Genomic DNA, 23882 nt, shown 5'->3' with positions numbered 1-23882 from the left:
GTCGGGCTATGACGGGCGGTGGGCTCTGATCACATCTTCTATTCCATCCTGGATGCAAGTCTGTATCGAAGAATGGAGAGAGAGGTGGGAGAGACTGCATGGCAGTCAAGTGTGATGAGCGAGTAGAGCTCTTTTTCCATGTGAAGTTGGGTGAAGCTGTTCCCGACAATTCCACCATCTAATTCTTGGATGGATCGGGAAACCACAATTCAGCTTCCCTTTCGTCTGATGTAAGCTCAAGCAGTAGTATCCGAAAACGCTAGAGCAGCCACACGCTCGTACAGGGTCATGGATCTTGACTATCCGCGGGCTGTTCCCATTTGCGTTTGAGCATTCCCGAGTCCATTCCGTGCTTGGGTCTATTCGCTCCGCCAGACGTAACAGGCCATCTCGGAGCCGACCCAGTGACAAATTGGTGCCGTACAGGCGAGAAGCCACGGGCTTATGAGGTTGGCAGATGATTTGTGCATAGCCTAAAGGGCAAATCAGTCTTTGCAAGGGATATTAGGTATATCCGTACATAGGGTTAAAAAGATACCTACAGCTAGGAGATACTAAGGGGTCACTTCGCCCTATGTTCTAGATTTTTGATCCTTTTCGGTGCGGAGCTTTTTGTACCCCGCGGTATGGGTCGAGCTAACCGCCGCGACAGGAACGAGCCGGGGCCAACCTTGGAAGCGCATCCTCGATATGGCGCAGGCACCTATTTCAAAGAAGGCATCAATCTCGAGCTTCAGCGATTGGACGGCCAGTGTCACATTGCGGATCCGAGCGAGGTGTCGGTGATTGAAATGAGAAATGGTCATGGGGAACGGTGAACTCCGCCAGGCGCAAGCCAATACGAGAAGGCGAAGACGGCGTTGCGGGGCATAGGGAACCAAATCGGGGGCGGCTGGTTCAGTGGTTGCGGATTTCAGCCAGCTAAACAGGTCACAACATCTGTCGGTCGAATGCACATGCATTGGGGAATTAGATCATTGAACCGCCCATTGTAATCATCGCCTAGTACCCGAGGACTGGATGTGGCACGGACGGCGCCTCGACGAAGAAGTTCTGGGATGCGTAACGCAGAACCTCCATGGTGATTTGCACCTGATCGACAACAATCGACAAGGTCTGTTCAGTCCATTTGGGCCACAGGGGCGGGCCTGTAGCCAGGCCATCCCAACCATTGGATTGGGCCGAGATTGAGGGTGCGGCGTAGTATTCCGATGAGAGACACGATCTGATCCTTGGTGAGAGATCGAACAGTATCGCTGGCCATATCGATAATCAGCTTCCCATCAAGACCAGCAGCCTGCCTCTCTCTCCCCTGTCTAGCCACTGCTTGTACTGATTAACCTCGTTCAGCCATTTGGGCAGCGGACAGACCCCACTAACCTGAATCTTAACAGAGCAACGGAGCAACGGAGCAACGGAGCAACGGAGCAACGGAGTAGGATACCATGAGCCTGTTCGTGGGCTACGGGGATCCGGGACGGTTGCGGGATTGTATCTGTCATAGATGGCCGAGCGGCAAGGTGGAAGCTGGGCGAGAGGGTTGGCATTGTCGGTAGTGATAAGTCCAGGCAGGCACCCAACGGATACTGCAGTCGGCGCCTGTATATACGTGTACTAGACGGTCCTGCAGGGATCGTCTCGTCCGCTCGGTCCACTGGACCGCAATACGATCCTCGGTTCTCTCTTTCAGTTTTGCCCCAGAACTTGTTCTTGGTACTGAAGTGCTTGGGCCAGGCCCTGGTCACTGGCAATTTGCCGGTCAATGCGAGAAAGCACCGTAAACAGAAGGAGAAGAACGGGAAAAGGACGAAATGCTAGTCACCGGACTAGGTATCCTCGCCCACCCTGGCCTCAATCCCCGCACCATCTCGACTACGACATGCCTCAGAAGACCGAGGAACGGACCATCATTTCCTCGTCCGATCCGCTGTCCGTATTCCTGGCGGCATGGTCGACCGCGCCACAGTGCGTTCCATTCTGAAACTCTCGAGGTACATCGTTGCGCGCTTAGAATAGCGCTCCCACTTTTGCTTTCACGCACGCGCGTAGAGCGGTTTTCGGATCTCTAGTGTCGGCTGTCAACATGACTATATTGTGGGACAGAGCGAGGGATGACATACCCGTACGCCGTTGGCCATTCCAGGAAGCATCGAGATGCTTGGGTAATTTGCGGATGAGGCGGCGTTGCACTTTGTTTAATTCATGGGGGCATGACATGACGGATGGGGCATTATCGAGTTGGGTTGGATAGGGGGTACCTAATAAGAATCTATGCATGCTTGGATTAGTGATATAGGAGTTCAAAGTAGACTACGAGACGGAATAAGGAAAGGAAACACGAACTAGCAGACGATCCATCCAGTTCTTAAGCACCAGAGGGGAAATGTTGATATAGGGCGAGGTTGAGATCTGCAAAAGAGGAGAAGAAAGAAGAAACTTCTTGGGGGGGGAATTGGAGTTTAAGTAGTGGCCCCAGAACAACCTAGGGCTCAGTGAAAGACAAAAGAAAGTAGGCTTTGAATGAAAGATAGAAGATGCTGGAATTGAAAATGGCGATGTTTGTGAATGTGCCTTCACTATCTGGATGCATGGAAGAGTGTGGATGCCTCCTCCGGGTCGATGAGAGGTGAATCTTACGGTTTCATTCAGGGGCGGGGGATGGGTGGGACTGGTCTGCATCTACCGTAGGCCGTTTGAGCCCTGGGTCTGGGGCAGAGTCGCGGGAGATAACAAACGGGAAAACGCAGTGACCGGGCACCAAAGGGCGCTCATCGCTGGCTACAAATGTATCGAGACCCATGGATGCGCAATCACTCGCTGTTGTTGTTGCTGCATTGCATATATGGAGATCAACCCGAGACAGAGGGACGGGAGGGCAGTCGGGCTGCTGCGGTAGGTAGGCCATCTGCATATCTAGCCCCACTCCACATGTAATCTGGAGTCTGCAAACGAGGCGCGAGAAGGTCCAGAGAGCCTAGCTACCGGCCAGCCTCTCTTCTCCTGCTGGTATGTTCTCTCATTTTGAGGCACTGCATGTTATCCTCAGTATCTGTTCGCCCAGGGACACTGAACAGGAGCTTTGAAGAGCTTTTCGTCATGGCAGATTAGCGGATCTGCTGCGGGGGGTCTGTTTGCATGGAGGGACTATGGAGGATGTAGTGTGGAGTCGTGGTACGTGGCTCTAGGGCTTTTTGTATAGCCAGCACATACATACAGATGAAGGCTTTCCCCAGTATGTCTGGGCCCTGCCCCGCTACGAGGACAAACGGTGAACAGGCAGTTCTAGCCCTGACTGCGAATAGGTCTCGCAATAGGCAGCATTCAATGCGGTGTATGATTGGTTTCCATACTGCAATTCGCATTACCCCTGGGCAAAGCACGTCCATTCCACGATTTAACCATGCACAACCTGCCCAACCCTATACTCAACAACAATCTTCTTATCGGCCCCGACATTGAAGCGCCCCTGTCCGACGAACACACGCTGCTCGAGTTCCTTGTAGCGCTCATGGCCAGTCTGCGAGATGTAATTAGTCAGTCATTCGTCTACATCGGGGCTTCACCGTTCCCAATTCGCCAGATTTTGGGGGGAGTAATTCACCTCAAAGGTCAAGTGGATGACTACAAGGGTTGTTAGTATATATATTGCATTCAAGTCAAGTAGAAAGCAGCAGAGAATAAAGGGTAGTGACTAAATGGCAACGGGGACATACAAGAATTCCCAAAAGGCGTCGACCCCTCTGCCGCCTTGCCAGTGAAGACGGCGGCCTCGGCCTCGGTGAGGGTGATGACTCCAGTGTAGTTGATGTAGATGAGCTGTAAAGGTGAGATTCGGTTTTATCCCCACGTAGGTTTGGCAGCGAAACGTACGGCCTCATCCTTGGTCCTGTCATCGGCCCCGGTTAGTACCGTTCAGAAACAGAGAATCCGCTGGAAAAAAAAAGAGGCCGAAACATACTTGATAACCCCATGCGCATTCAACCGCAGATGCTTCCCATCCGCATCAGCATGGATGTAGTCGTTTCCGATACCGACGAACTCGGCGTCGATGGCGGGGTCGAAGCCCTCGGCGCTCTGGAGGGTTCCGCCGAGCATGGGCTTGGACGTTGTTGTTAGGTCTGGTTTCGGCTTCGTCTGGACTAATGGGTGGGGGACTTACCACGACCTGTAGGGGGTTTGATCGGGAAGCGCTGCCTGGATTTCGATAAGTTAGTGGACTGCTCTCTGGAGTTGTTGATGGGTATGCGAGCGTACCGACAGCCAGGGGCGCGTCGATCGCGACCTGTCATGATCCTCAGTTAGCGGTTACCAATCCCAGTAGTGGATGTTTGAGAATATACCTTCATGGTAAAGGCAGGCTTAATGCTCGGAAATTCGGCCATGATGAGTTAGGTGAGTCAATGAATCTGGTAGTTCAATTGAGATCAGATGCGAGGTCAGGAAGCTTTTCGCGTGCGCGGGGAGGGATTTATCTTCGGTTGAGCCCCGCACTCGAGAGGGGCATCCCTGGTATGTGCCACTCCAGACCCGAACGGCCGGATTGGTGTTCTTGATGACCATACATTATTATCGTATCCACTTTATTATAAGTCTGGGGCGTGCAACCTTGTCAGCACGGAGCTTTATGTCGATTATTTGGGGAAAAGCTGCATTGATTGCCGGGAGGAACCACCTCGACCAACATATATTTTGAGCTTGGGTCTATGCTCTGGATACCCTTCCTTCCAATATCCTCTATGCTATGGTGGACGTTGCCATACGTTTGACTTTTCTGGGATAATCCGAGGTCTTGAACCAGCTACAGCAAGCTACAAATGTCTTGTCGAGATGGCCAATAAAGCAGAGTGAGCTCATAAGCCCCTCGGCCGCAGTCCTCAGTCTAGGCTAACAACAAAGCAGGACATTTTGCATCACGATATTCACTGAGCCATATCAGACGGAAGCTACTCGCCCGTGAATAATCCAGAGAATAGAACAAGACAGCCAGCAGGCGATCTTAGATGGTTGATCCAGCAGCCAAATCGGACGAAGGAATGTGGCTCCGGAGCTCGTTCTCAAACATATCATCGCCGCGGTCTTCCGGACTACGCAAAGTGACGGCTCGGCAGTTGCAGATGCCCTAAGTTCGCCGCTTGAATCTTATCGATCAGAACATCTGTTGATCCGTCTAAACCCGAACGGGGCCAGCCAAGAAGGAGTTGGGGGTCGGAAATTTCCTGCCATCTCAGTCTGGAGCTGAAGACCGAGACCTGCAATGATGCCAAAGATGAGTCTGTGTGGCCTGAAGGTTCTCAGACTCGTCACACAAGCACCCCCAAGGTCCTTTCGATCAGCTGTTTTCCAGCCAACGAGCGATCAGCAGACCTCTGGTTGGGCGAACCACCGCGTCGAAAGTCGCACGTGGCGCCTATACGGAAAAGACAGGCTTAGCAGCTCGACAAAGGCGACATGGTGGGAAGAGATCAATCACGACAGAAGAAGTATCTCCTCGTCTGATCTCAAAAGACACCGCAATCAACGATATAAAGGAGCGGAAGACACACCCAGAGTTGCGAAGCTGGCGGACGCTAAGCCTAATAGAGACGTGACCAAGCAGTGACGTATTCCAGCCGCCCGTTAGTTTTTTCCGCTGCCTCCGTTTCGAACAAAACGCGCGACGTCAATCTTTTTTGCCTCCCAGTTTGTTTTTGCTTTCGAATGCTTGATCGTCCTTTTTTTTTTTTTTTTTAGATTCTCTGCTCTTGCCCGTTTAGACGGCGCTTTTTCCACATTGCGCAGCGGTTCCAATGCTTTCGAATCGCCTCTGGCCGGTGCTCTGCGGTTTTGGTATTGCTGCCTGCGCGTCTGCGTCGGCCGTCCCTCTCACAGAGCAGGTTGCGGGACAGCAGATCCTTGGGGACGCTACAGAGGCACAGCTATCAGGGCAGCTTTCCGGGCGGTTTCTTCATATCACAGGTACTACCGCTACTCGTTTTCGAGCCTGAGCCCAGCTCACTTTTCAGACTTCCACTTAGATACACACTACAAACCGGGGACGTCCATCGAACGAGTATGCCACCGAGATAAAGGCGCAGCGGGGCCCCTCGGGGCGCAGGGAACCGAGTGCGACTCTCCAGAGGCCCTGATAGACGAGACATTTCGATGGATAGAGGACAACCTGAAAGGGAACATCGATTTCGTGCTGTGGACCGGCGACTCCGCGCGCCACGACAACGACGAACGGATTCCTCGGACGGCGAGCGAGATTATAGACCTGAACGAGGTCCTGGCGGCCAAGTTTATCGATGTTTTTGAAGACAAGCAGACCCCGCGGGGACTTTCCATCCCGGTCATCCCGACGATTGGGAATAACGATATCATGCCGCATAATATTTTCAAAGAGGGCCCGAATCGGTGGACAAGAAGGTTCACCGAGGTGTGGGCGACGTTCATCCCGGAGCACCAGCGACATACGTTTGAAGAGGGTGGGTGGTTTCTCGCGGAGGTGATTCCCAACAAGCTTGCGGCCGTCAGCTTGAACACAATGTACTTTTACGAGTCGAATTCTGCCGTCGACGGCTGCGCGGCCAAGTCAGAGCCTGGCTACGAACATATGGAGTGGCTTCGCATCCAGCTCGAGCTGCTGCGAGAGCGCAACATGAAGGCGATCCTCATCGGTCACGTACCCCCCGCGCGAGCCGGGACAAAGCGGAACTGGGACGAAAGCTGCTGGCAGAAATACACCCTGTTCCTAAACCGGTTCCGAGACGTCGTGGTCGGCAGCGTCTACGGGCATATGAACATCGATCACTTTATGCTGCAGGACAGTCACGACGTTGACATTCTTGCCGCCGGCGAGAACTCACAGCACGATCCTGATTTCCTCGTGCAGTCTCGCTCGACGTACCTGAACAGCCTAAGGGAGAACTGGGCCGAGATGCCGTCTCCGCCGGCGGTCGATCCCTGGTCAAATTCTGGACTGGTCGACACCGCAGGCGGAGCGTTAGGAAAGAAGGAGCGGAGATTTTTCGACAAAATCGGCGGTCCCTGGGCAGAACGATACAGCGTCTCACTCGTATCTCCAAGCGTGGTACCAAACTACTTTCCCACACTGCGAGTGATTGAATACAACACGACCGGCCTAGAAGGCGTGCCCCTCTGGGCCAACTCGCCATATTCGGAGGACTCCATCGAAGCAGCCATTCTCGACGACGAGTCGGATGAACTTGACGAGCAACTGCAGAAGAAGAAAAAGGGCAAACAGGGCAAGAAGGGAAAGAAGAAGAAGCCGCACTTTAAAGTCCCCGAGCATCCATCACCAACCGCGCCTCCTGGCCCCGCATACTCGGACCAGACGATGACTTGGCTGAGCTACGCGCAGTACTTTGCCAACCTCACGGCGCTCTACGGCGGGACATCCGAGGTCGACGGCGCAGCAGGTTCGAGTATCAACCTCTACACCGTCGAATACGACACGCGCACGGACACGATCTACAAATTGAAAGACCTCACCGTGCGCAGCTACTTTAAGCTGGCGAAGCGCATCGCGAATCGGAACCCGCGCAAGGACGATATCCTGCCACAAGACACAGAGTTTTCCTCCACTCCCGTCGAAGAATCAAAGGAGACGACTGAAGAAGAAACACAGGCGACCCCTCCCGCCGGCGGAGGAAAGAAGAACCAGAACAAGAATAGAAAGAAACACAAGAACCGCGTGTGGCGAACATTCCTCAGTCGAGCCTTTGTGGGCTACTTGTCGGGCGACGAACTCGATGAAGTTGAGAGTGAGAATTAGAATACCTATCCACATAGCTGGCTCTACTTGCATTATATTCCCCATTTTGGCTTTGTTTTAGCGATCCATATATGATTTACACTGCACCACTGATATTTCCTGCACTGCACGGTGCTATATACTCGCCCACCTTACACCTTGCCGCTCTTCCCTTTATATCATTTGGCCTGGCGTGGATTGGGTTTTCGATTCGGGGTTATGACTATTTCGTAATATACGTTATGAGATCCTGCGATGAGAATGTACATATGGCTATAATCATATCATGCATGACAGCACAGTGCGACCCCAGCCCTATTGTCAACACCCTCCTTACCTTCATGTGTTTCAATACGACAGCAGTTCAGATAAATTAATATCTCCATCTTCCTCTTCAAGTCTCAAACGATACGGCGTTCTAAGTCCTGGAAACTGGGAACTGGGAACTCGGGACAAGACTTGACCACTTGGACACAGGCGTTCTTCCCAGTGACATTTGCATCGCACAGATATCGTCATTCAACGGCCATGACATGACTCCAACATGTCCATTCGGTCGTTGCTAAAATTAACTCTTGCTAATTAACACTGAGGCTCATCCCGTGCTGGGCTAAAAATGTACTCCGCATTGGCGGTCAAGCAAGTCACCATGACCGTGAGTGCCTGTGCCAGTGTTCCTCCTCCGGCCAGTCACTCTCCTGGTCGTGTTTGGCAGTCGACCAGCCCCCCGGGATCCATGGCGCATTTCATCAATCCATCCTGATTTGCTGTTGATCCCCGCGATGCCACGCTGGCAAGTTGGGCTTGGGACCTTGGCTGCCAGCTGTCAATCCTCATGAATTGGCATCCCGCCCTGGCTGGTTGGCTGGCTGGCCACTGCCGCCCACTCGAGCGAGGCTAAACTAAAGAAGCGCGCGGGCGCGGGCGCTGAACGGCCAACGCTGAACGGGAACTGGAACTGGAACTTGGAAGAACCGTCAGGCACAGCGCATTGCAGGATCTCATCGCATCGCAGTCCGGAGGATTATCTATCTGTTCCCTGCAATGCGGTCTGGTCGATTCCATTTCCCTCCTCCGTATGGGGTTACTCTTGTCGGTGCGGAAAGTGAGGAGATCCACTCGCGGTGGTGGTGATCCTATCGCATCTGGTCGGGCTGGTTAGCCTCTCAGTCTTCTGCAGTTGGGCTCTGACACGTATCGAGCTAAAGGGTTGATGCGTTGTCCGCCGCCGCCCGTCTTCTGCCTGCCATTCAGTGTCAGTGTCATTGCCATTGCCACTGCTCGCGGCTGTCTTTCTCGTCATGGCGATGATATTCTTATGACGCCTTTCTCCTGCCTCACTCTGGGCTAGAAGAAGCCTCGTGCGACTCCGAGATCGCGACGGGGCGTACAAACACCCAGTGAACGCCGTCGCCGCTCGATCTACAGATTGGGGCTTCAACGTCACCGCATCGCGGTCAATCTGCGTCAAACTGGCCAAGGAAATTCATCCCAATTCCTTCGGAGCAGAGGATTTTCCTTGCAGTGCTCTCTTTTGCACACGGTCAACACCAGTTGTGAACCCACTTTTCAACCATTGTGGCTGATATCCTTCCTTTTTCTCGGGCTGCCCCAACTTCCAAGCTTGATAATAATAGCCATCTTAAGCTCGCTGCCATTGCTAGGTAGCAATTGCCAGCCCTGCCAGCTCACTGCTGGCGACAAGAGTAGGCGACTGACTGACTTAATTCCGCCTCGCCGCCTTCCAGCTCGCACACAATGAATCAACGCTCCCTCCAACTCTTCAATCGCAAGCTCTCCGCCTCGAACATCGCTATTTGACTGTTGTAACCTCTTCAACACGCCCGTCGGCGAATTAATGCTTCTTTCTCTCGCGCACCCGCCCTCCCGTGGTCGAATAGCGAGGCCGCACCGCTCCCGAGTACAGGCAAACCGCCGACCCGAATTTCGAGGCCCTCGTCGTTGTTGCACGCAGCCCGAGATTGCTTGAAGCACTGACCATATTTTTTGATATTTTTGAGACATCGTTATTTTTCTTTTTCCTGCTATTTCTCACAGCTTTCTTCTTCTCCCCTGCATCTCAACTCTCACCGCACTGTACAGAATTTTTCACCGGTAGTATCTACTATCCTATCTCCTGGGAGGCTCAATTGTTTTGATATACTGTACCATACATCACGTTTCCTCTCGACTTGACAGTGGACACTTGGTAGGTGCGTGTGTTCGACCGTTCCCTGTGGACACCGGAGCTTGGTTCATTTTCAAATTGAGAGCTTAAAGCGCGAACGAATCGATCAGACGCAGTGCGCAGCGCAGCATGCAGAAGTGAGAGCTCGTTGCCGGAGTTTCTACTTTTGACGACCCCTGATTGCAAGCAAAAGCAAATCATTCGACTCAATTAGCTTCTAAGCGCTGGCGAGCATGGAAAGTTAGGCCATTTCTAACCAGGCTACCCTTGTTTTATCGACTGTTTGCGCGCGCTTCAAGGTGAGCTCTCAGTCTTTCCTTCCGTGCTCTTTCTGCGGATTCTTTGCGCTGAGTTGTCGCGCTCAATTCATATATCTCCTGATCCTGCAAAATCGCGATGCTTGCTCGTTACACCTAATGCTACTCTGTCATTTTTTCTCTGCCTTCGGCATGGCTCAATTAATACACGATGCTAACATCAACTGCCTCGCGATTCTAGATCCGGCAGCACTGGTCTTTCGGATGGCGTCAGCCGAAGTAGACCAGAAGGCCCTGGGCAATTTTGCCGCCATCACGGGGCTAGAGAACCCCTTCTTGTCGGCGATGCTGTACAAGATCCTCGGGCTCTCGGTGATGCTCTCGAACAAGCTGCTGCGCGCGCGCCGACTGCGGCGATTGGACCCAACGCGCGAGACAAAGTCGCTGCAGCTGTACTATCATATTATATGGCTCTCGCGCGAGGGCCTACTCATCCTTGAGGAATTCGTCCTCCCTATGGTCGAGGGGTATGTTGAGCTGAAGATCTTGGCGTATAAGCTGAGGGCTTCGTTTTATCACATCTTTGTCCTGTTTCATAACCAGCCCGCCATTCATTCGCCGGGTATTACTACGAGTATATCCAGCACTGGAACTGTACCAAACGACGGACGAGAAGCGGAATCAGAACAGCAGGCCCCCCGAGAGCAACAAACCTCACGCCTCTCCTTTCGCGGGAAAAACGAAGTCCTGACAGTCCCGACCAAACCACCAAACACCACATCATCATCATCAGAACCAGACGCCACACGAACAAAAACAACAGCAACAGCTCCACAAGCGCCACCGGGCCTCACCATCAACTATAGCCACAGCAACACCCTCGCCCCCGTGCAACCGCCACCTCCACGCCCAATCTCCTCTTCCTTCCTCCTCCCCGCGCTCGACTACACGCCCACAGCAACAGCCTGCTTCAACCACGCCGCCCTCCTCGCCGAACGCTTCCTCCCGGGCTCCCACCCTCTCCGCCTCTCCATCAAACTCGAATATGCCGCGTACCTCTACGACTGCCTGCAGGACGCAGCGGCAAGCCGCAAGCTCGCAAAGCAAGCCATTGCAGACGTGTATAACGCCCAAGAAGGCATGGACGACGAGAGTTTCGAAGACGCAGCGGAGATCGTCGGACTCCTGGGGAAGATGGTCAAGCGCGGCGCCAAGAAGAGTACGAGTAAAAGTACTAGTGGTGGGAGTCAGGGTGGTGGTGGTGGTGGTGGGTCTTCGACGACGCGGAGTATGAGCGTTACACCCCGCGCGGAGAGTTCGCGAACGAGGAGTGAGGGGAATCGCACGCCGACTGCAGGTGTAAGGAAGCACGCGTCCGCGTCGCCGCGAACGGCGGCGACGACGCCCATGCCTGTTTCGCCGAGGACGCCCAAGGCGTCGGCCATACCGACAACGGTGAATATGGGGTATTCGCCGGCAGCTGTGCCTGATCCCACCATGATCAATCCGATATGAATGATTGATCTGATTCGATACCCGAGGCGCATGTGATGTGAGCGCGATACGAGACGCGAGATGCGAGATGGGATCTCGAGTTCATGATTTTTATGTTTATGTATATTTTTACGGATTATGGATACGGATATGCGACAGTTCTTTTGGTACCACAGGCCATTTTTGTTTATTACTATTTGAGCTGCCGCTCCGATGGCGTCTGGCTTGTGCTTGTTTCTGTGTTTTATGGTTTCCTTTGTTGATATACCTTGGCTCTTGATCTCTCTCTCTCGTCTATGTTTTTTTGCCTATTCTTCTGGGTCCCGGCCTGATTGTCTCTACGGCATGGTTGCTTGGGCAGTTCTGCTCTGGTCTGGCGGTATCATTCAGGTTTACTTCACTGTATCTATTCACAGCAAGATAATGTTTCTCCATCTTCTATGTCTCCCTGTCCGATTCAACCTGTCCGAACCTCAGTCACCGCTCGATGGACCGATCCAGTTGCAGCCTCAGGCACAACTTCCGCCTTACAGCCTGGAAAGTCAGGCCGCAACCCAGCCGCCCACTGGGAAAAAGAGAAGAGCCTGAGGCCCTGATCACTGGGCAGACGCGAACCCAGTTGTCAATCCAAGCTCGACCAACCGCCGCGCGGCTGCATATGCTGACTTTATCCCAAGCCCCTTCAAGCTCGCCAACCAATAACGAACCCTGACGCGGAGAGTGATTCGTCATTGTCGTCTTGGCCTGCAGCCAGCTTATCGTCCTCCCTCTGGCTGCATCGAGCGCAAGCAAGCTCGAGTTGAAATAAGCCGAGTCGGAGTCGAGTTGCTTCAATATTCGCTCGATCATTCGTCGGTGCAGGGAGTATTTACGTCATCCACGCAATTTCTGCAACCATCTCCACCCCTCCTCCAGCCAGCTCCAAGGTCCAACTCCAGGTTTTTTTTTGGAGGGGAAGCTGGGATTCTGGGAAAAGGATACCGATTTTCCGATAGGCAGCATCGATTCGATTGGGGTTTAAGACTTAGCCCGCGGGTATCTTTCGTCAATTGATTCCCTGCATCGATCGCATCTGACACCCCACACTATTTTACCTCATTTTTTCTACGGAGTATACTTGCTCCTACCTACCTACTGCTGCACAGCTCGACAAGCTTGTTGTCGGCGCTTATACGGATACCGTACTGACAACGAGCTCGATCGACCCTTTCGATTTTTTTTGCGGCGCGCTTTTCTTCACCGACGATCGACGGAGTCGTCCCCCGACCGAGCGACCGAGCTACTGACCGACCGCCGACCGGTTTCGATTTCCATTTCGCTAAGCCGACTCGAGCTACCCACGGAGAGATCCTACTATTGCCAATAATTCGCGCCGGATTCGATCGCAGAAAAAGACGTTGAGAAATCGGGGAGTTGGAACACAAACGCAATTGAGAATTGGGACGGAATAAAACTTGGGAAGGAAAAAGAAAAGAAGGAAAAGAAGATACACGGAGAAAGGGGAGTCGCAATTATTGCGGTTGCTGTTGCGACAATCGGCATCGTCCACAGCTTCCTGTACAGCGCTTGTCTTCGAGTTTGCGTCTGTCCTCCGGCAATGAAGCTGCAGCTCCTGGAAGCTCCCACTCCCGACCAAGCCATCTCGAGTAGGAATTGGAATCTCAGCAGCCGCCGCCGCCGCCACCGCCGCGCGTCTCTCTCCATTCCAACCTCGGGGAATTGAGTCGTCCCGCGCACTCAGCAGAGCCTTTCCGCCTCGCCAGCTCCGCTGCGCTCCTCGCGCTCCGCGGAGCAAGCGACGAGACGACCATGCGGTCGGGCCTGCAAAAACCCGGCACGGTCCCGTTCCTCGCGCTGGTGCTGTTCTCGCTGCTCAGTCTGATGCCGACACTCGCGAAAGAATGGGATTTGAGTTTGGATTTCTACAGCGTCCACCTGGCGTATCACTATCTCGGTCTCGGTCTTGGTCTGGGCGGTTTGGGTTTGCCGCGGTATGAGGGTCGATGTATGTGATCTGTCACTGCCCCTTGCATGGATTCATGCGCCCTGGAGTCTTGACTGGACGAGACTCGCTAACCCGCATTCTTAGATTCGTCCTCCCGCCTTCGGAATGCGTCAATTGATACCCGGTCGCGGCAGGCTCACGCCCATCCTCAGCGATTGACGACTAACGCCCCCTGCAAATCCTGGCTGCTGGGCGACTTGTACTCATCGTGCGTCGAGCGCGACCCAATCTCAGTCCCGCCGCACCACTCCGTGATGGGGCCGCCGCCGCGCAGCTCGTTCGAGGCGGGCGAGGGCGAGGAGGCCGTCACGTATGCTGCGCCTGCGCCTGCGGCCAAGGAGCAGCAGCAGTCGAGCATGAGTCTCACGCGAGGGGTAAGTGCGTTCAGGGAGTTTGTCATCAACATCAAGCGGTGGGATGTGGATGTGGATGGGGACGGGGACGGGGACGATCAGCAGCAGACTCTGAATACGATGCAGCTGCAGTCGGCGCAGGCCGCGGCGCAGCATGATTTTCTCGATGCGGCCGCGGTCGCGGTCTCGACGGATGTACCGACTCTTGCGAAAGCTGTTACCGCTTTGCCGTCCGGTGAGGGCGAGGGCGGTCAGTTGGGTAGTGAGGCGGATACGGTGGGATCGGATGAGGATTCGATATTACTGTTTCGAGTACCGGTTCTTCTGCGCGAGACGTGGCAGCGGGTCTGTCATGTTGGAGGGCGGTATCTGGAGAGTTTGCGATCTACTACCGACTTTCATAAACCATTAATACACTCCCCTGCACCCGCCACGAATGACGAGCAAACGAGCTCAGACACGACCGAAACACCACAACAACCGAGCAAACCCCCATCGCTCGATTCCCCTCCATCACACCAAGATCCGCTACATCATCATATACCCTCATCTAATCACCCTGTGTCGACTGCTGGCCAGTCCACAGACGCCGGACACAGACGAGACTCGGAACACATGCGTGGGAGTTCCATGGCCATTGTGATTGGCCTGGTCGTTGGAATCATGTGGTTCTAACACCACTTGGCTCTAGATCGCGATGACTGCTTATGCCGTCGACGGCGTCTCAAATTCTGCGGACGAGTTACGAAGTCACTACTTGTAATAGACGAGATGTACAGCGCATCCCACCCACCAGTCGCTTGTCGAATGGATTAATTCCCCGCTAGGTTGGGGCTGGCGTTTTTCCAGCATTGGTGCTGGCTGTGAATTGATAGATAGGCTGATGCTGACTCATGGATATAAATGCTAATAACTTTTCAAATACTTCTTCCTTCTGCAGGCGTAGATATTCTGAAAGCGGAATCGGAGGACAGATGTCCAGCCAAGCCGCCAAGGGTCCAAACCACAGCGCGTTACATAATGGCGCCTGATTGATAAGATCTGCCCCGTTCACGTGAGCCGATCCTTCAAAAAGTCTCCCCCATTGATTCCCCTCGCGTTTCACTCTTGTACTCTCAAGTAGCTTTCTCTCCCTTTCCCACTTAAAAAACGACCTGGTCCACGTAGACGACCATGGAAGACAGCCACTTCCGCCACAGCCCCTCGCACCACCCGCACCCCTTCCAGGTCCACCGCGACCACTCGCTCAACGAGGGCACGACCACCGCACTAGAGGATACAACCACGCACCGCGCAACCTCGTACGATGAAGAGGGCCAGGCACCGCCGCGGTACACGGAGGAAAACGACCCGTACCAGCTCGCCTCAAAGCTGAAAACCCCCGAGGAGATCCGCGACATGCACCCGCAGGCCAACATGTCGCGCAAGCGCCATACTACAATCTCACGGATGGTAGGCGCGTCGACGGCCGCAGCAAATGAGGTTCCCGTGTTGCGGAAATTCAAGAGCGCCTCGTCCAGGCGGGAACTGCAGGGCTTCTACCACGAGCAAAACGAGAACATCGAGCGCATGCTCAAGCCCGTCGAGGAGCACCGGCGCGACGCGCGCGAGCTCAACACGAATAACCAGCTCAAGTACAAGATTGCCATCTACGGGAGTTTCGGCGCGAATATCTGCCTGTCGATCTTGCAGCTGTACGGAGCCATTGCGTCCTCGTCGCTTTCGCTCTTTACGACCATGGCCGATTCGGTCTTTGACCCGCTCTCGAACTTGACGCTGTTGCTCTGCAACAAGACCGTCAACCGCGTCGACCCGCGGAAATTCCCCGCGGGCAAAGCACGCATCGAAACAGCGGGCAACATCTCCTTTTGCTTCCTGATGATCGCCGTCAGCGTCCTCCTCATCGCCTTTTCCATCCGCGACCTGGTTGACGGGTCCGACTCGGCAACAGGCGACTTCCACCTCCCCTCGGTCATCGCCGTCGCGGTGGCCTTTTGCACGAAACTCGCGCTCTTCCTGTACTGCTTCGCGCTGCGGAACCAAGTCTCGCAGATCCGCATCCTGTGGGAAGACCACCGCAACGATCTGCTGATCAACGGGTTCGGTATCCTTACGTCTGTGGGCGGGAGTAAGCTGCGGTGGTGGATTGACCCGATGGGCGCGATTATCCTCTCCGTGCTGATTAGTGGGCTCTGGCTGCATACGGCGTGGAATGAGTTTCAGTTGCTGGTTGGCGTCACGGCGGATACGAAGATGCAGCAGCTTATTACTTATATCTGTGCGCTGCCCTCTTTCCTTTCTCCCCCCATTTACAACATCTCCTCTCTTTCTTGAATTTGGTTTACTAACAGCGCTGCGCAAAGCGATGACCCACTCCCCAATGATCACCGCAATCGACACTGTGCGCGCCTACACATCCGGCCCGCGCCTGGTCGTCGAAGTCGACATCGTCATGGACCCCGAGGAGAGCCTGCGGGCGACGCACGACGTCGCCGAGGAGCTGCAGATGAAGCTCGAGTCGCTGCCGGATGTCGAGCGCGCGTATGTCCATGTTGATTATGAGACGACGCATAAGCCCGAGCATAATTTGAAGAAGGAGCTGTAGCCGCCTGTCCCCGGTTCTTGTTTTTTTTGTTTTGAGGAGATGGGATGGGTTGGGTTGCGTGGGGTGTTTTTTCGCGGGAATGAGATTTAGGGCGTGGGGTGGGATGGTACCGTAATCATATGGATGGCCCAGAGCAAGAAGTTTGCATATTGTGCGCTTGGGCCTTGGGGGGGCGTGAAGGAGTGGCACTACTAAGGTTGCGGATCGCATTATATGCATAAGAATTAGGTATGGTTACAGCTGAGATACATATACCGTACTCCGTCCTCGTTACTCGGTCCCCATCGGGTAAATGCTCTGGCAACTGGCATGAACAGCGCAACCTCACCAACTCCCGATCCACCCCAATCCCACGATGGGACATGGAAATCAGGGTTTTCACCGCTAGGATAGACCGCTAGTCAAACTTGGGAGCGTACCTTCATTCCTCGTTGTCGTCAGGCGCGAATCGGGATATAGGTGGACGCTAGACCTTGGCGGCAATAGTTTCGGCCCCTTGCATCGAGATTCGCGCCGCGGGTCGTTCGAGCTAGAGTGACTGGCTTGCTCCTTATGTGATGTCGAGTCTCGGTGAGGTGGGCTTTGACTTGTCAAGGATACATCTGCTCTAACAACGCAAGTGCTTTCGACTCTGTGACCAGGCTGGTTGCACTCCAAGCTGTGTCTCGGCTATATATGGGTTCGAGTATATGAATGAAGGGGGTTCGTTTAGAGACGGAGATATACTCCGTACTACGCAGACCTATCCATTCCCTCGTGCCGGCCCAGCAAGGGGCCGTGGACTGCCATGAAGAACGTGATGGGCAGGCTGGTTCTGGCTCTGGGTTACTGTTGCATGCATGCATGATCTCATGGCTTGCAGAAGAACGTGAAGGTGAGCTTGCATGACCTGGCCGTGGTCAGTCGATGGCCAGACCGTATACCTAGCTAGCTAGCTATAGGAACCACATAACTATCCCACGCAGCCCCTTTGATTACAAACCTCTGCGTCTTTGGACTAGTTACTTGATGGTTCATTGAGCCCTACCTAGCAGATCAGCTTTGCTATCCCAATGAGAAGACTAGATCCATCGACACAGCTCATACTAAGCGAGACAAGATCATCTTGAAAGATGCCCTCGAAATTCTTCCCCAACACGATTACAGAATGCCTCTTCGTCTTAACGGTAACCTTTGCCTTTGCACAATCGACCATCTTCTCCGGGATGGCGACTGTCATGACTGATGTCATCGGCCGGGATCTCAATATGCAGGGGGATGTTGTTTGGATTACGAGTGCCGCTTTGTATGTCGCTCCCATATATACCTTTACTTTCCAAGTTCCATCTTTCAATTGAATATTTTCAATGGCTGTATACTGATGAAAGTGTTTCGGGTGACGAAGACTAACAAACGGCGCCTTCGTCCTCCCCCTCGGAACGCTCTCGGACACGCTTGGCCGGAAACCACTCGCGTTGACCGCAATGATATTGACGACCCTCGCAACGCTCGCCTGCGGCTTCGCTCCAGACGGGGTCACGTTGATCATCTTCACGGCACTCATGGGCCTTTTCTCCGCTGCGGCAGTCACACCTGCTGTGGGGACGTTGGGCTCTGTGTATAGTGCGCCGTCGAAACGACGGAATCGGGCGTTTGCGTGTTTTTCCGCGGGGAATCCGTTGGGGTTTGTTGTTGGGACGCTTATTGCAGGAGTTGTATTGGAAATAACCCGGGGGAAGAGCCTGGGAAGTGGAGGGTTTTGGGGAGGGGAAGGTAGAGGTAGAGGGGGTGATGGGGGTGGATGGAGGGTTTGTTTCTGGGTGTTTTGTGTGTTGACGGCTGGGTTTGGGGTTTTGGTCAAGTGGACTGTTCCGAAGGATAAGGTTGTGTTTGCGGCTCCTGCTGCTGAGGGTGAGAATGGAAGTGGGAGTGGAAGTGACGAAGTCCCTGGGAGGGACATTGTGACGCCAGGTAGGGTTAGTGGGTGGGAGGTGCTGAGGAGGTTCGATCTTGTCGGTGCGGTACTCGTTACTGCGGGGGTTTCGGCATTGTCCGCAGGTTTGACGTATGTCTGATCTCTTTATCCCCCGCCTTTCTGTTTGTGACATCGATTGGGCTGTGTCCGGTTTCGTCTGGTGGGTTCTGATGCTAATGGAGGTATCGAGGATAGACTCACCGGAACCGCGCCACAAGGCTGGGCAACGCCATACGTGATCGTCCTGATAATCGTCGGCGTGATCCTCATCGGCATCTTCGTCTTCTGGCAGTCGGTATACAAGTTCCCGCTCATGCCGCTGTATATCTGGCGGGACCGGAACTTCTCACTCGTACCGTCCCCTCCTCCCATTCCCCTATGACCAAGAATGGAGCTAACAGGTGAGCAGGTAATAACCCTCCTCGCAACCGGCAACGCGGCCTTCACCAGCTCCTCCTTCTGGCTGTGCCTGTACCTGCAACGCACGCAGCGCCTCAGCGCCCTCTGGATCGCCGTCTACCTCCTCCCGCAAAACATCAACGGGCTGATTATCAACTTCGTCTGCAGTCTGATTCTACACCGGGTCCCACACCGGGTCCTCATGGGCGTGGGAGCCCTGGCGTACCTCGTTTCGTTTCTGTTGCTCGCCCTCCTGCAGCCAATTCGCTACTATTATTGGGCGTTTGTGTTTCCGAGTCTGCTGCTTGCGGTTGTTGGGGCGGATTTGCAGTTTAATGTTGCAAATGTGAGACACCTCTTCCCTCCCACGTCGGTTCTTTCTTCTCTGGAGGAGCCAGTCAGTAATGGCAAGCGAAACTAACACAATGCACGCAGAGCTATGTCATGTCCTCTCTCCCCCGACACCAACAATCCCTCGCCGGCGGAATCCTCAGCGCGGTAAATAAGCTGCTTTCAAACATCGCACTGAGCATTTCGACGGCCGTGTACTACGCGGGCCAGAAGCACGCGGCGAGGAATGGTACTGACGGTGCCAGCGATGACTTTGCGGGCTATAGAGCGGCGTTTTGGATGCTTGTTGCGATCGCTGGGATCAATTTGGCGCTGGTGCCGTTTTTGAGGATCAAGAAAGTCGCGATGGAGGATATGAAGACCAGTAGTCCTATTAGTGGCAGTGAGGAAGGGTTTGGCGAAGTGTTTGCGGAAAAGAAAGAGGGGACGAAGAAGGAGGAAAAGATGGAGGTGTAGACGGTTTGTCGGGAGTATATATATTTGTGCCTGAGGCAGCTACTGATGAAGATAGGGATCGAATTAATGGCTTATCAGACAACAGCAATTTCATTTGACAAGAGCAAGAAAGATTGGATATTGAGATCCTCAACCTCAAGAAAACAATGTCCTGTGCTAAGATAGTCCGAGACAGCCGCGTGACGATTCTTACAATGTAGACGCAGTCCCGATCAGGTGATCGCTGCCTGCTTCATCCCATCTGCGTGTCCAGTCCACGTCCGCTGACAGCAACACCCGGAACTCTTTCACTCGCTTACTCCTTTGACTGCTTATTCCTCTCACCATCTACCACGCTTACACGCTCCTCTCCTTCCTTCGACATGTAGAAGGTTTGTTTTGCAACAACAATGCCGCTCTCGCTATCTGTCCCCAGCTTCCGATCCAACACCACATCGCCCCCACTTCGATCCCGCGATGCCAGCGCCAGCGGTACTGCCAGCACCAGCAGCTACTCCGCGACCCTCAGCGAAGCCCTCCGCAACAATCCCTTCGGTTTAGCGACACAGTCCCGCTCACGGACCCCGCTCGCCTCCACGAGCGAAGAGCAGAAACGCGAGCAGGAGGAGCTCAACGCCGCACTCGAGGCGCTCGTCCTCATCTTCCCCGACGTCAAGATCGAAGTCTTCCGCGAGCTCCTCGTGCGGTTCGACGGGAACAGCCGGCTACACGTCTGCGTTGAGCAGCTCCTCCGGCATAAAGAGAAATGGGTCGCCGGACGATGGAACGTCCCCTCCAGCGGGGGCGAGGATACCTCCGAGAATGTTTCTAGTTCTAGTCCGGGCCAGCTGGTCCCGCGGGACGAGCGGTTTCGGACGGCGGACTACAAGGCGGCTGTGAAGACCATCCTGGCAAAAGAGTTTAGCGGGCTGAGCCGCAGTACCGTCGATGCGGTGCTGGCGGAGGTCAACTTTTGCTACGTGCGGGCGCGCCCGATACTCCAGGATCTCGCGCGCAAGACGTGGCGGGCGACGTTCAACAGTATCCTTCCGTCATTTCGTCGGAAGCGCGATAAGGATGATTCGCATCCGCTTATGCTGTGGCAGCGGCAGGCGGACGGCGAGGTTGTGCCGCGGTTAAAGGGGACCGGGTGCGAGGAGCTGGATGCGGAGCTGTATGAGATCCTGGTTGCGCCGTTGCTGCGTGCGCGGCTGGAGGAGCGGGAGAAGGAGGATCTGAGGCTGGCGGAGGAGTTGAATGAGAAAGAGGCGGAGGCGGAGGGGGCGATGTACGAGTGCGAGTGCTGTTTTTCGGACGTCACGTTTGAGCAGATTTCGACGTGCTCGGAGAATATGCATGTCATCTGTTTCAACTGTATCCGGCATACGGTTCACCAGGCGCTCTTTGGTCAAGGTTGGAGCACGTCGGTTGATGTTAGGAGGTCTACGCTCAAGTGTCTGGCACCGTCTACGCATGAGCGCTGTGAAGGGATTCTCAGTGCCTCGATAGTCAAGCGGGCTATCCTTTTCGACAAGGCTGGGGTTGAAACGTACGCAAAGTTCGAAAACAGACTTGCCTCTGATGCGCTGCTTCGCTCTCAATTCAAGCTCATCCGCTGCCCGTTTTGCTCCTACGCCGAAGTCGACCCCATCTATCATCCCCCGCCAAACGGCATCAACTGGCGGTTTCGCCGAGACGGCCTAATTTCTACGATTCTCACGATCATCATTCTTCTAGACACGGTCCCGTTCCTCATTATAATCATGACAGTCCTCTACTTTTTCAACCCCAGCGCTCTATCCACGATTCTCAACAACGCCGTTACGAACCTCTGCCTCAAGCTGCGCATGAAGAAATTCACCTGCGCAAACACCACCTGCCAGCGAACCAGCTGCATCACCTGCCAAAAGCCCTGGCGCGACCCACACGTCTGCCACGAACCCTTACTCCTCGACCTCCGCGCCACCGTCGAAGCCGCCCGCACAGCAGCAGTCAAACGCACATGCCCACGCTGCGGCCTCTCCTTTGTCAAATCCTCCGGCTGCAACAAGCTCACCTGCACCTGCGGCTACTCCATGTGCTACCTCTGCCGGAAAGCGCTGGGCCCGCCGCTGAAATCCGGCGGGAACCGGCGCCGCCCCCGTCGGCAGGAAAACATCGACCCAATCGGCCGCGCACTCGCCCTCGGCTTGCCCGCCGCCGACGCCGTCGGAAACAATGAAGACCTCATCGAAGACGACGCAGACGAAGCAGCCGAAGACGAAGAAGAAGCCAACGAGGGCTACCGGCACTTCTGCGAACACTTCCGCGTAACGCCCGGCGCGCGCTGCACAGCCTGTAACAAATGCGAGCTGTACCAAGACGAAGACGAGGAAGCCGTTGCGCGGCGCGCGGGCGAAAAAGCCGAGTACGAGTGGCGCGTCCGGCACCAGATGGCGGCAGCAAACAACAATTCCAGCCAGAATTCCACATCTGCGACAAATCCCAATCCCAATCCCGCTCTGACTCTCGGTCTCGCCTCGATGAATGTCAACCACGACCTCTCGGTGAATACATCGCGCGGCAGGAAACAGCCCGGTGGGCTTATCTTGGGTCTCACGGGGAAGACCATGATGTATTGGCTTGATGAGGTGTGGCAGGGCGGGCAGTGGAGGGTTGAGGGGCAGGCGCTGGTTGATTGGGTTGTTGAGAGGGTTATTGTTATTCAGGAGATTTGACCGCACATCCTTCTCTTCTCTTCTCAAACCGCACATCCTTCTTGCCTTCTTCTCTTCTTCTCTTTTCCTGGACTGTTGAGTCTATTTACTCCCTTTTTGGTTTCGGTTTCATTTGGTTCGATTGGTTTCTTGGGATAACTTAAGCGTACACTACTACACTACACGTACGCTACACGATAACACGATATGCTATTTGGGAAAATTGAAACTCACCTCGAGTCGGCGTTTTTGGACATTACATTACATCAGATTGCATGGCGTGGCATGGCGCAGCATGGGATGGGACTGGAACTTTGGATTATCCAGAATGGTTTTATGAAAGACATGAATTTGGTCAACACAAGACGAAGAGAGAGCCTCGTTTATCTCACTCGCTGACAGCAGAGACCTACTCTAGTGTGTTTCGGATTTGTAGGATGTTGTTGGATAACTTACTTTAGAGTACGAATACAACGGATGAATGCTCTTCGCTCTCTCTTCCTTTCCTTTCCTTTCTTTTCCTTTCATTTCTTGCGCGGAATATGGATGCGTGTGTAGATGGACAGCTGAATATGCATTTGCCATGTATGTACTCAATGAACTGGAGATTTGCTTCTGCCCACACCCGGATTCTTGAAGCCGTCGAGGAGTGACAATTGCTACCAAGTCTTCCCTCAATGCATCGGAACACAGCCCAACCACACCCACTACCACGCTTCCCACCCGCTCCCTCAGCACGCTCACTCGACCTACACAATCGTAGTTAGCCACCCTTCCCTTCGAAACCTAATAAGGAAACGGGGAGCACTTATAAAAAAAAAAGCGGGCCGCCCCCCCTCCCCCGAAGAAGAGAAGAGACGACCATCCACACGAATCTCCACCGCAACAACCATACCAATTCCCATCCCAGTCAATCAATCAATCAACAACCGATTCAAAAGAACGATCAAGAAGACAAGAGAGAAAGAAAACGACCCCCTATCCCCAAGCGCGAATATCAATCCCGGAACCACGCCGCTGATCGCTGCACAAGGAGGGTGAGTGAACAGCAACAGACAAGCCTAGACTTTGAGTCCCACGAAGAGAGCTCCCGTCGCCGTTCGGGGGTTTGCGCGGTGATCGTTGGCAAGGGCGGAAATCGAGAGTGGGAGAGTTGGTGGGTTTGAGACGGGTTTTGGAGGTGTTGGACTTGATGAGAGAAGTGTGGATAGAGGTGAGTGACAGGGTTGTGACTCGCAAGCTTTTAACGAGAGAAGGGACTGTGAACAGCTGTTAGAGGGTCTCTGGGCGGATGGGCTTGTCGGCCTTGATGACGTTCTCGAGGGAGCGGTGTTCTTCTCGTGTTGAAAGTTACCCCGTGGTGTCGAGCTCTTGTGTGTGACAGAGTACCTC

The 23882-nt window shown here is 54.1% G+C and overlaps 8 protein-coding genes across 8 annotated transcripts; 6 read left to right on the top strand and 2 right to left on the bottom strand.

Moving 5' to 3' along the window:
• Positions 1-3124: 3124 nt before the first annotated feature.
• Positions 3125-4591, bottom strand: BJX68DRAFT_228194 (DUF3237 domain-containing protein). Its single transcript, XM_071038818.1, has 8 exons — positions 4341-4591; positions 4255-4282; positions 4160-4194; positions 3959-4098; positions 3871-3886; positions 3714-3816; positions 3602-3621; positions 3125-3517 (listed from the first exon to the last, which is right to left on the bottom strand). Exons 1-8 carry the CDS (start codon positions 4380-4382, stop codon positions 3395-3397), a joined length of 507 nt encoding a protein of 168 aa, XP_070903404.1. The 5' UTR covers positions 4383-4591; the 3' UTR covers positions 3125-3394.
• A 1102-nt stretch (positions 4592-5693) lies between these two features.
• Positions 5694-7907, top strand: BJX68DRAFT_163139 (endopolyphosphatase). The gene is made up of 2 exons (XM_071036907.1): positions 5694-5955; positions 6003-7907. The coding sequence occupies exons 1-2, from the start codon at positions 5787-5789 to the stop codon at positions 7772-7774; spliced, it is 1941 nt and encodes a 646-aa protein (XP_070903403.1). The 5' UTR covers positions 5694-5786; the 3' UTR covers positions 7775-7907.
• Positions 7908-10566: 2659 nt separating this feature from the next.
• On the top strand, positions 10567-12154 carry erg27. Its single transcript, XM_071038817.1, has one exon. It carries the CDS (start codon positions 10574-10576, stop codon positions 11711-11713), a length of 1140 nt encoding a protein of 379 aa, XP_070903402.1. The 5' UTR covers positions 10567-10573; the 3' UTR covers positions 11714-12154.
• Positions 12155-12891: 737 nt separating this feature from the next.
• BJX68DRAFT_163104 (uncharacterized protein) lies at positions 12892-14794 on the top strand. Its single transcript, XM_071036906.1, has 2 exons — positions 12892-13697; positions 13782-14794. Exons 1-2 carry the CDS (start codon positions 13502-13504, stop codon positions 14723-14725), a joined length of 1140 nt encoding a protein of 379 aa, XP_070903401.1. The 5' UTR covers positions 12892-13501; the 3' UTR covers positions 14726-14794.
• A 354-nt stretch (positions 14795-15148) lies between these two features.
• Positions 15149-17198, top strand: BJX68DRAFT_228187 (cation diffusion facilitator family transporter). Its single transcript, XM_071038816.1, has 2 exons — positions 15149-16328; positions 16414-17198. Exons 1-2 carry the CDS (start codon positions 15224-15226, stop codon positions 16653-16655), a joined length of 1347 nt encoding a protein of 448 aa, XP_070903400.1. The 5' UTR covers positions 15149-15223; the 3' UTR covers positions 16656-17198.
• A 250-nt stretch (positions 17199-17448) lies between these two features.
• BJX68DRAFT_163077 (uncharacterized protein) lies at positions 17449-18795 on the bottom strand. The gene has a single exon (XM_071036905.1). It carries the CDS (start codon positions 18592-18594, stop codon positions 17683-17685), a length of 912 nt encoding a protein of 303 aa, XP_070903399.1. The 5' UTR covers positions 18595-18795; the 3' UTR covers positions 17449-17682.
• Positions 18796-19580, top strand: BJX68DRAFT_163076 (uncharacterized protein). Its single transcript, XM_071036904.1, has one exon. The coding sequence runs from the start codon at positions 18998-19000 to the stop codon at positions 19427-19429; it is 432 nt and encodes a 143-aa protein (XP_070903398.1). The 5' UTR covers positions 18796-18997; the 3' UTR covers positions 19430-19580.
• Positions 19581-19606: 26 nt separating this feature from the next.
• BJX68DRAFT_252864 (E3 ubiquitin-protein ligase) lies at positions 19607-22511 on the top strand (the record flags this gene model as incomplete). The annotated part of the gene is made up of 2 exons (XM_071042623.1): positions 19607-19626; positions 20231-22511. The coding sequence occupies 2 exons, from the start codon at positions 19607-19609 to the stop codon at positions 22509-22511; spliced, it is 2301 nt and encodes a 766-aa protein (XP_070903397.1).
• Between the last annotated feature and the right edge of the window lie 1371 nt (positions 22512-23882).

This window comes from Aspergillus pseudodeflectus (genome assembly GCF_044049435.1).
Source record: "Aspergillus pseudodeflectus strain CBS 756.74 chromosome Unknown BJX68scaffold_5, whole genome shotgun sequence".
NCBI lineage: Eukaryota > Fungi > Ascomycota > Eurotiomycetes > Eurotiales > Aspergillaceae > Aspergillus > Aspergillus pseudodeflectus.
This window is presented reverse-complemented; position numbering and strand designations above follow the sequence as displayed.

What these genes read in the sequence shown, in the direction of transcription:
- BJX68DRAFT_228194 (XM_071038818.1), bottom strand. Translation starts at nt 4,382, where the DNA reads ATGGCCGAATTTCCGAGCATTAAGCCTGCCTTTACCATGAAG. An exon ending in GACGCCTTTTGGGAATTCTT is followed by an intron (nt 3,622 to 3,713) that starts GTATGTCCCCGT and finishes CAACCCTTGTAG; the next exon opens with TCATCCACTTGACCTTTGAG. An exon ending in TCATCCACTTGACCTTTGAG is followed by an intron (nt 3,518 to 3,601) that starts GTGAATTACTCC and finishes TACATCTCGCAG; the next exon opens with ACTGGCCATGAGCGCTACAA.
- BJX68DRAFT_163139 (XM_071036907.1), top strand. Translation starts at nt 5,787, where the DNA reads ATGCTTTCGAATCGCCTCTGGCCGGTGCTCTGCGGTTTTGGTATTGCT. An exon ending in GCGGTTTCTTCATATCACAG is followed by an intron (nt 5,956 to 6,002) that starts GTACTACCGCTA and finishes CTCACTTTTCAG; the next exon opens with ACTTCCACTTAGATACACAC.
- erg27 (XM_071038817.1), top strand. Translation starts at nt 10,574, where the DNA reads ATGCTCTCGAACAAGCTGCTGCGCGCGCGCCGACTGCGGCGATTGGAC.
- BJX68DRAFT_163104 (XM_071036906.1), top strand. Translation starts at nt 13,502, where the DNA reads ATGCGGTCGGGCCTGCAAAAACCCGGCACGGTCCCGTTCCTCGCGCTG. An exon ending in GCCGCGGTATGAGGGTCGAT is followed by an intron (nt 13,698 to 13,781) that starts GTATGTGATCTG and finishes CCGCATTCTTAG; the next exon opens with ATTCGTCCTCCCGCCTTCGG.
- BJX68DRAFT_228187 (XM_071038816.1), top strand. Translation starts at nt 15,224, where the DNA reads ATGGAAGACAGCCACTTCCGCCACAGCCCCTCGCACCACCCGCACCCC. An exon ending in GCAGCTTATTACTTATATCT is followed by an intron (nt 16,329 to 16,413) that starts GTGCGCTGCCCT and finishes CGCTGCGCAAAG; the next exon opens with CGATGACCCACTCCCCAATG.
- BJX68DRAFT_163077 (XM_071036905.1), bottom strand. Translation starts at nt 18,594, where the DNA reads ATGTCCCTCCCAGGGACTTCGTCACTTCCACTCCCACTTCCATTCTCA.
- BJX68DRAFT_163076 (XM_071036904.1), top strand. Translation starts at nt 18,998, where the DNA reads ATGGAGCTAACAGGTGAGCAGGTAATAACCCTCCTCGCAACCGGCAAC.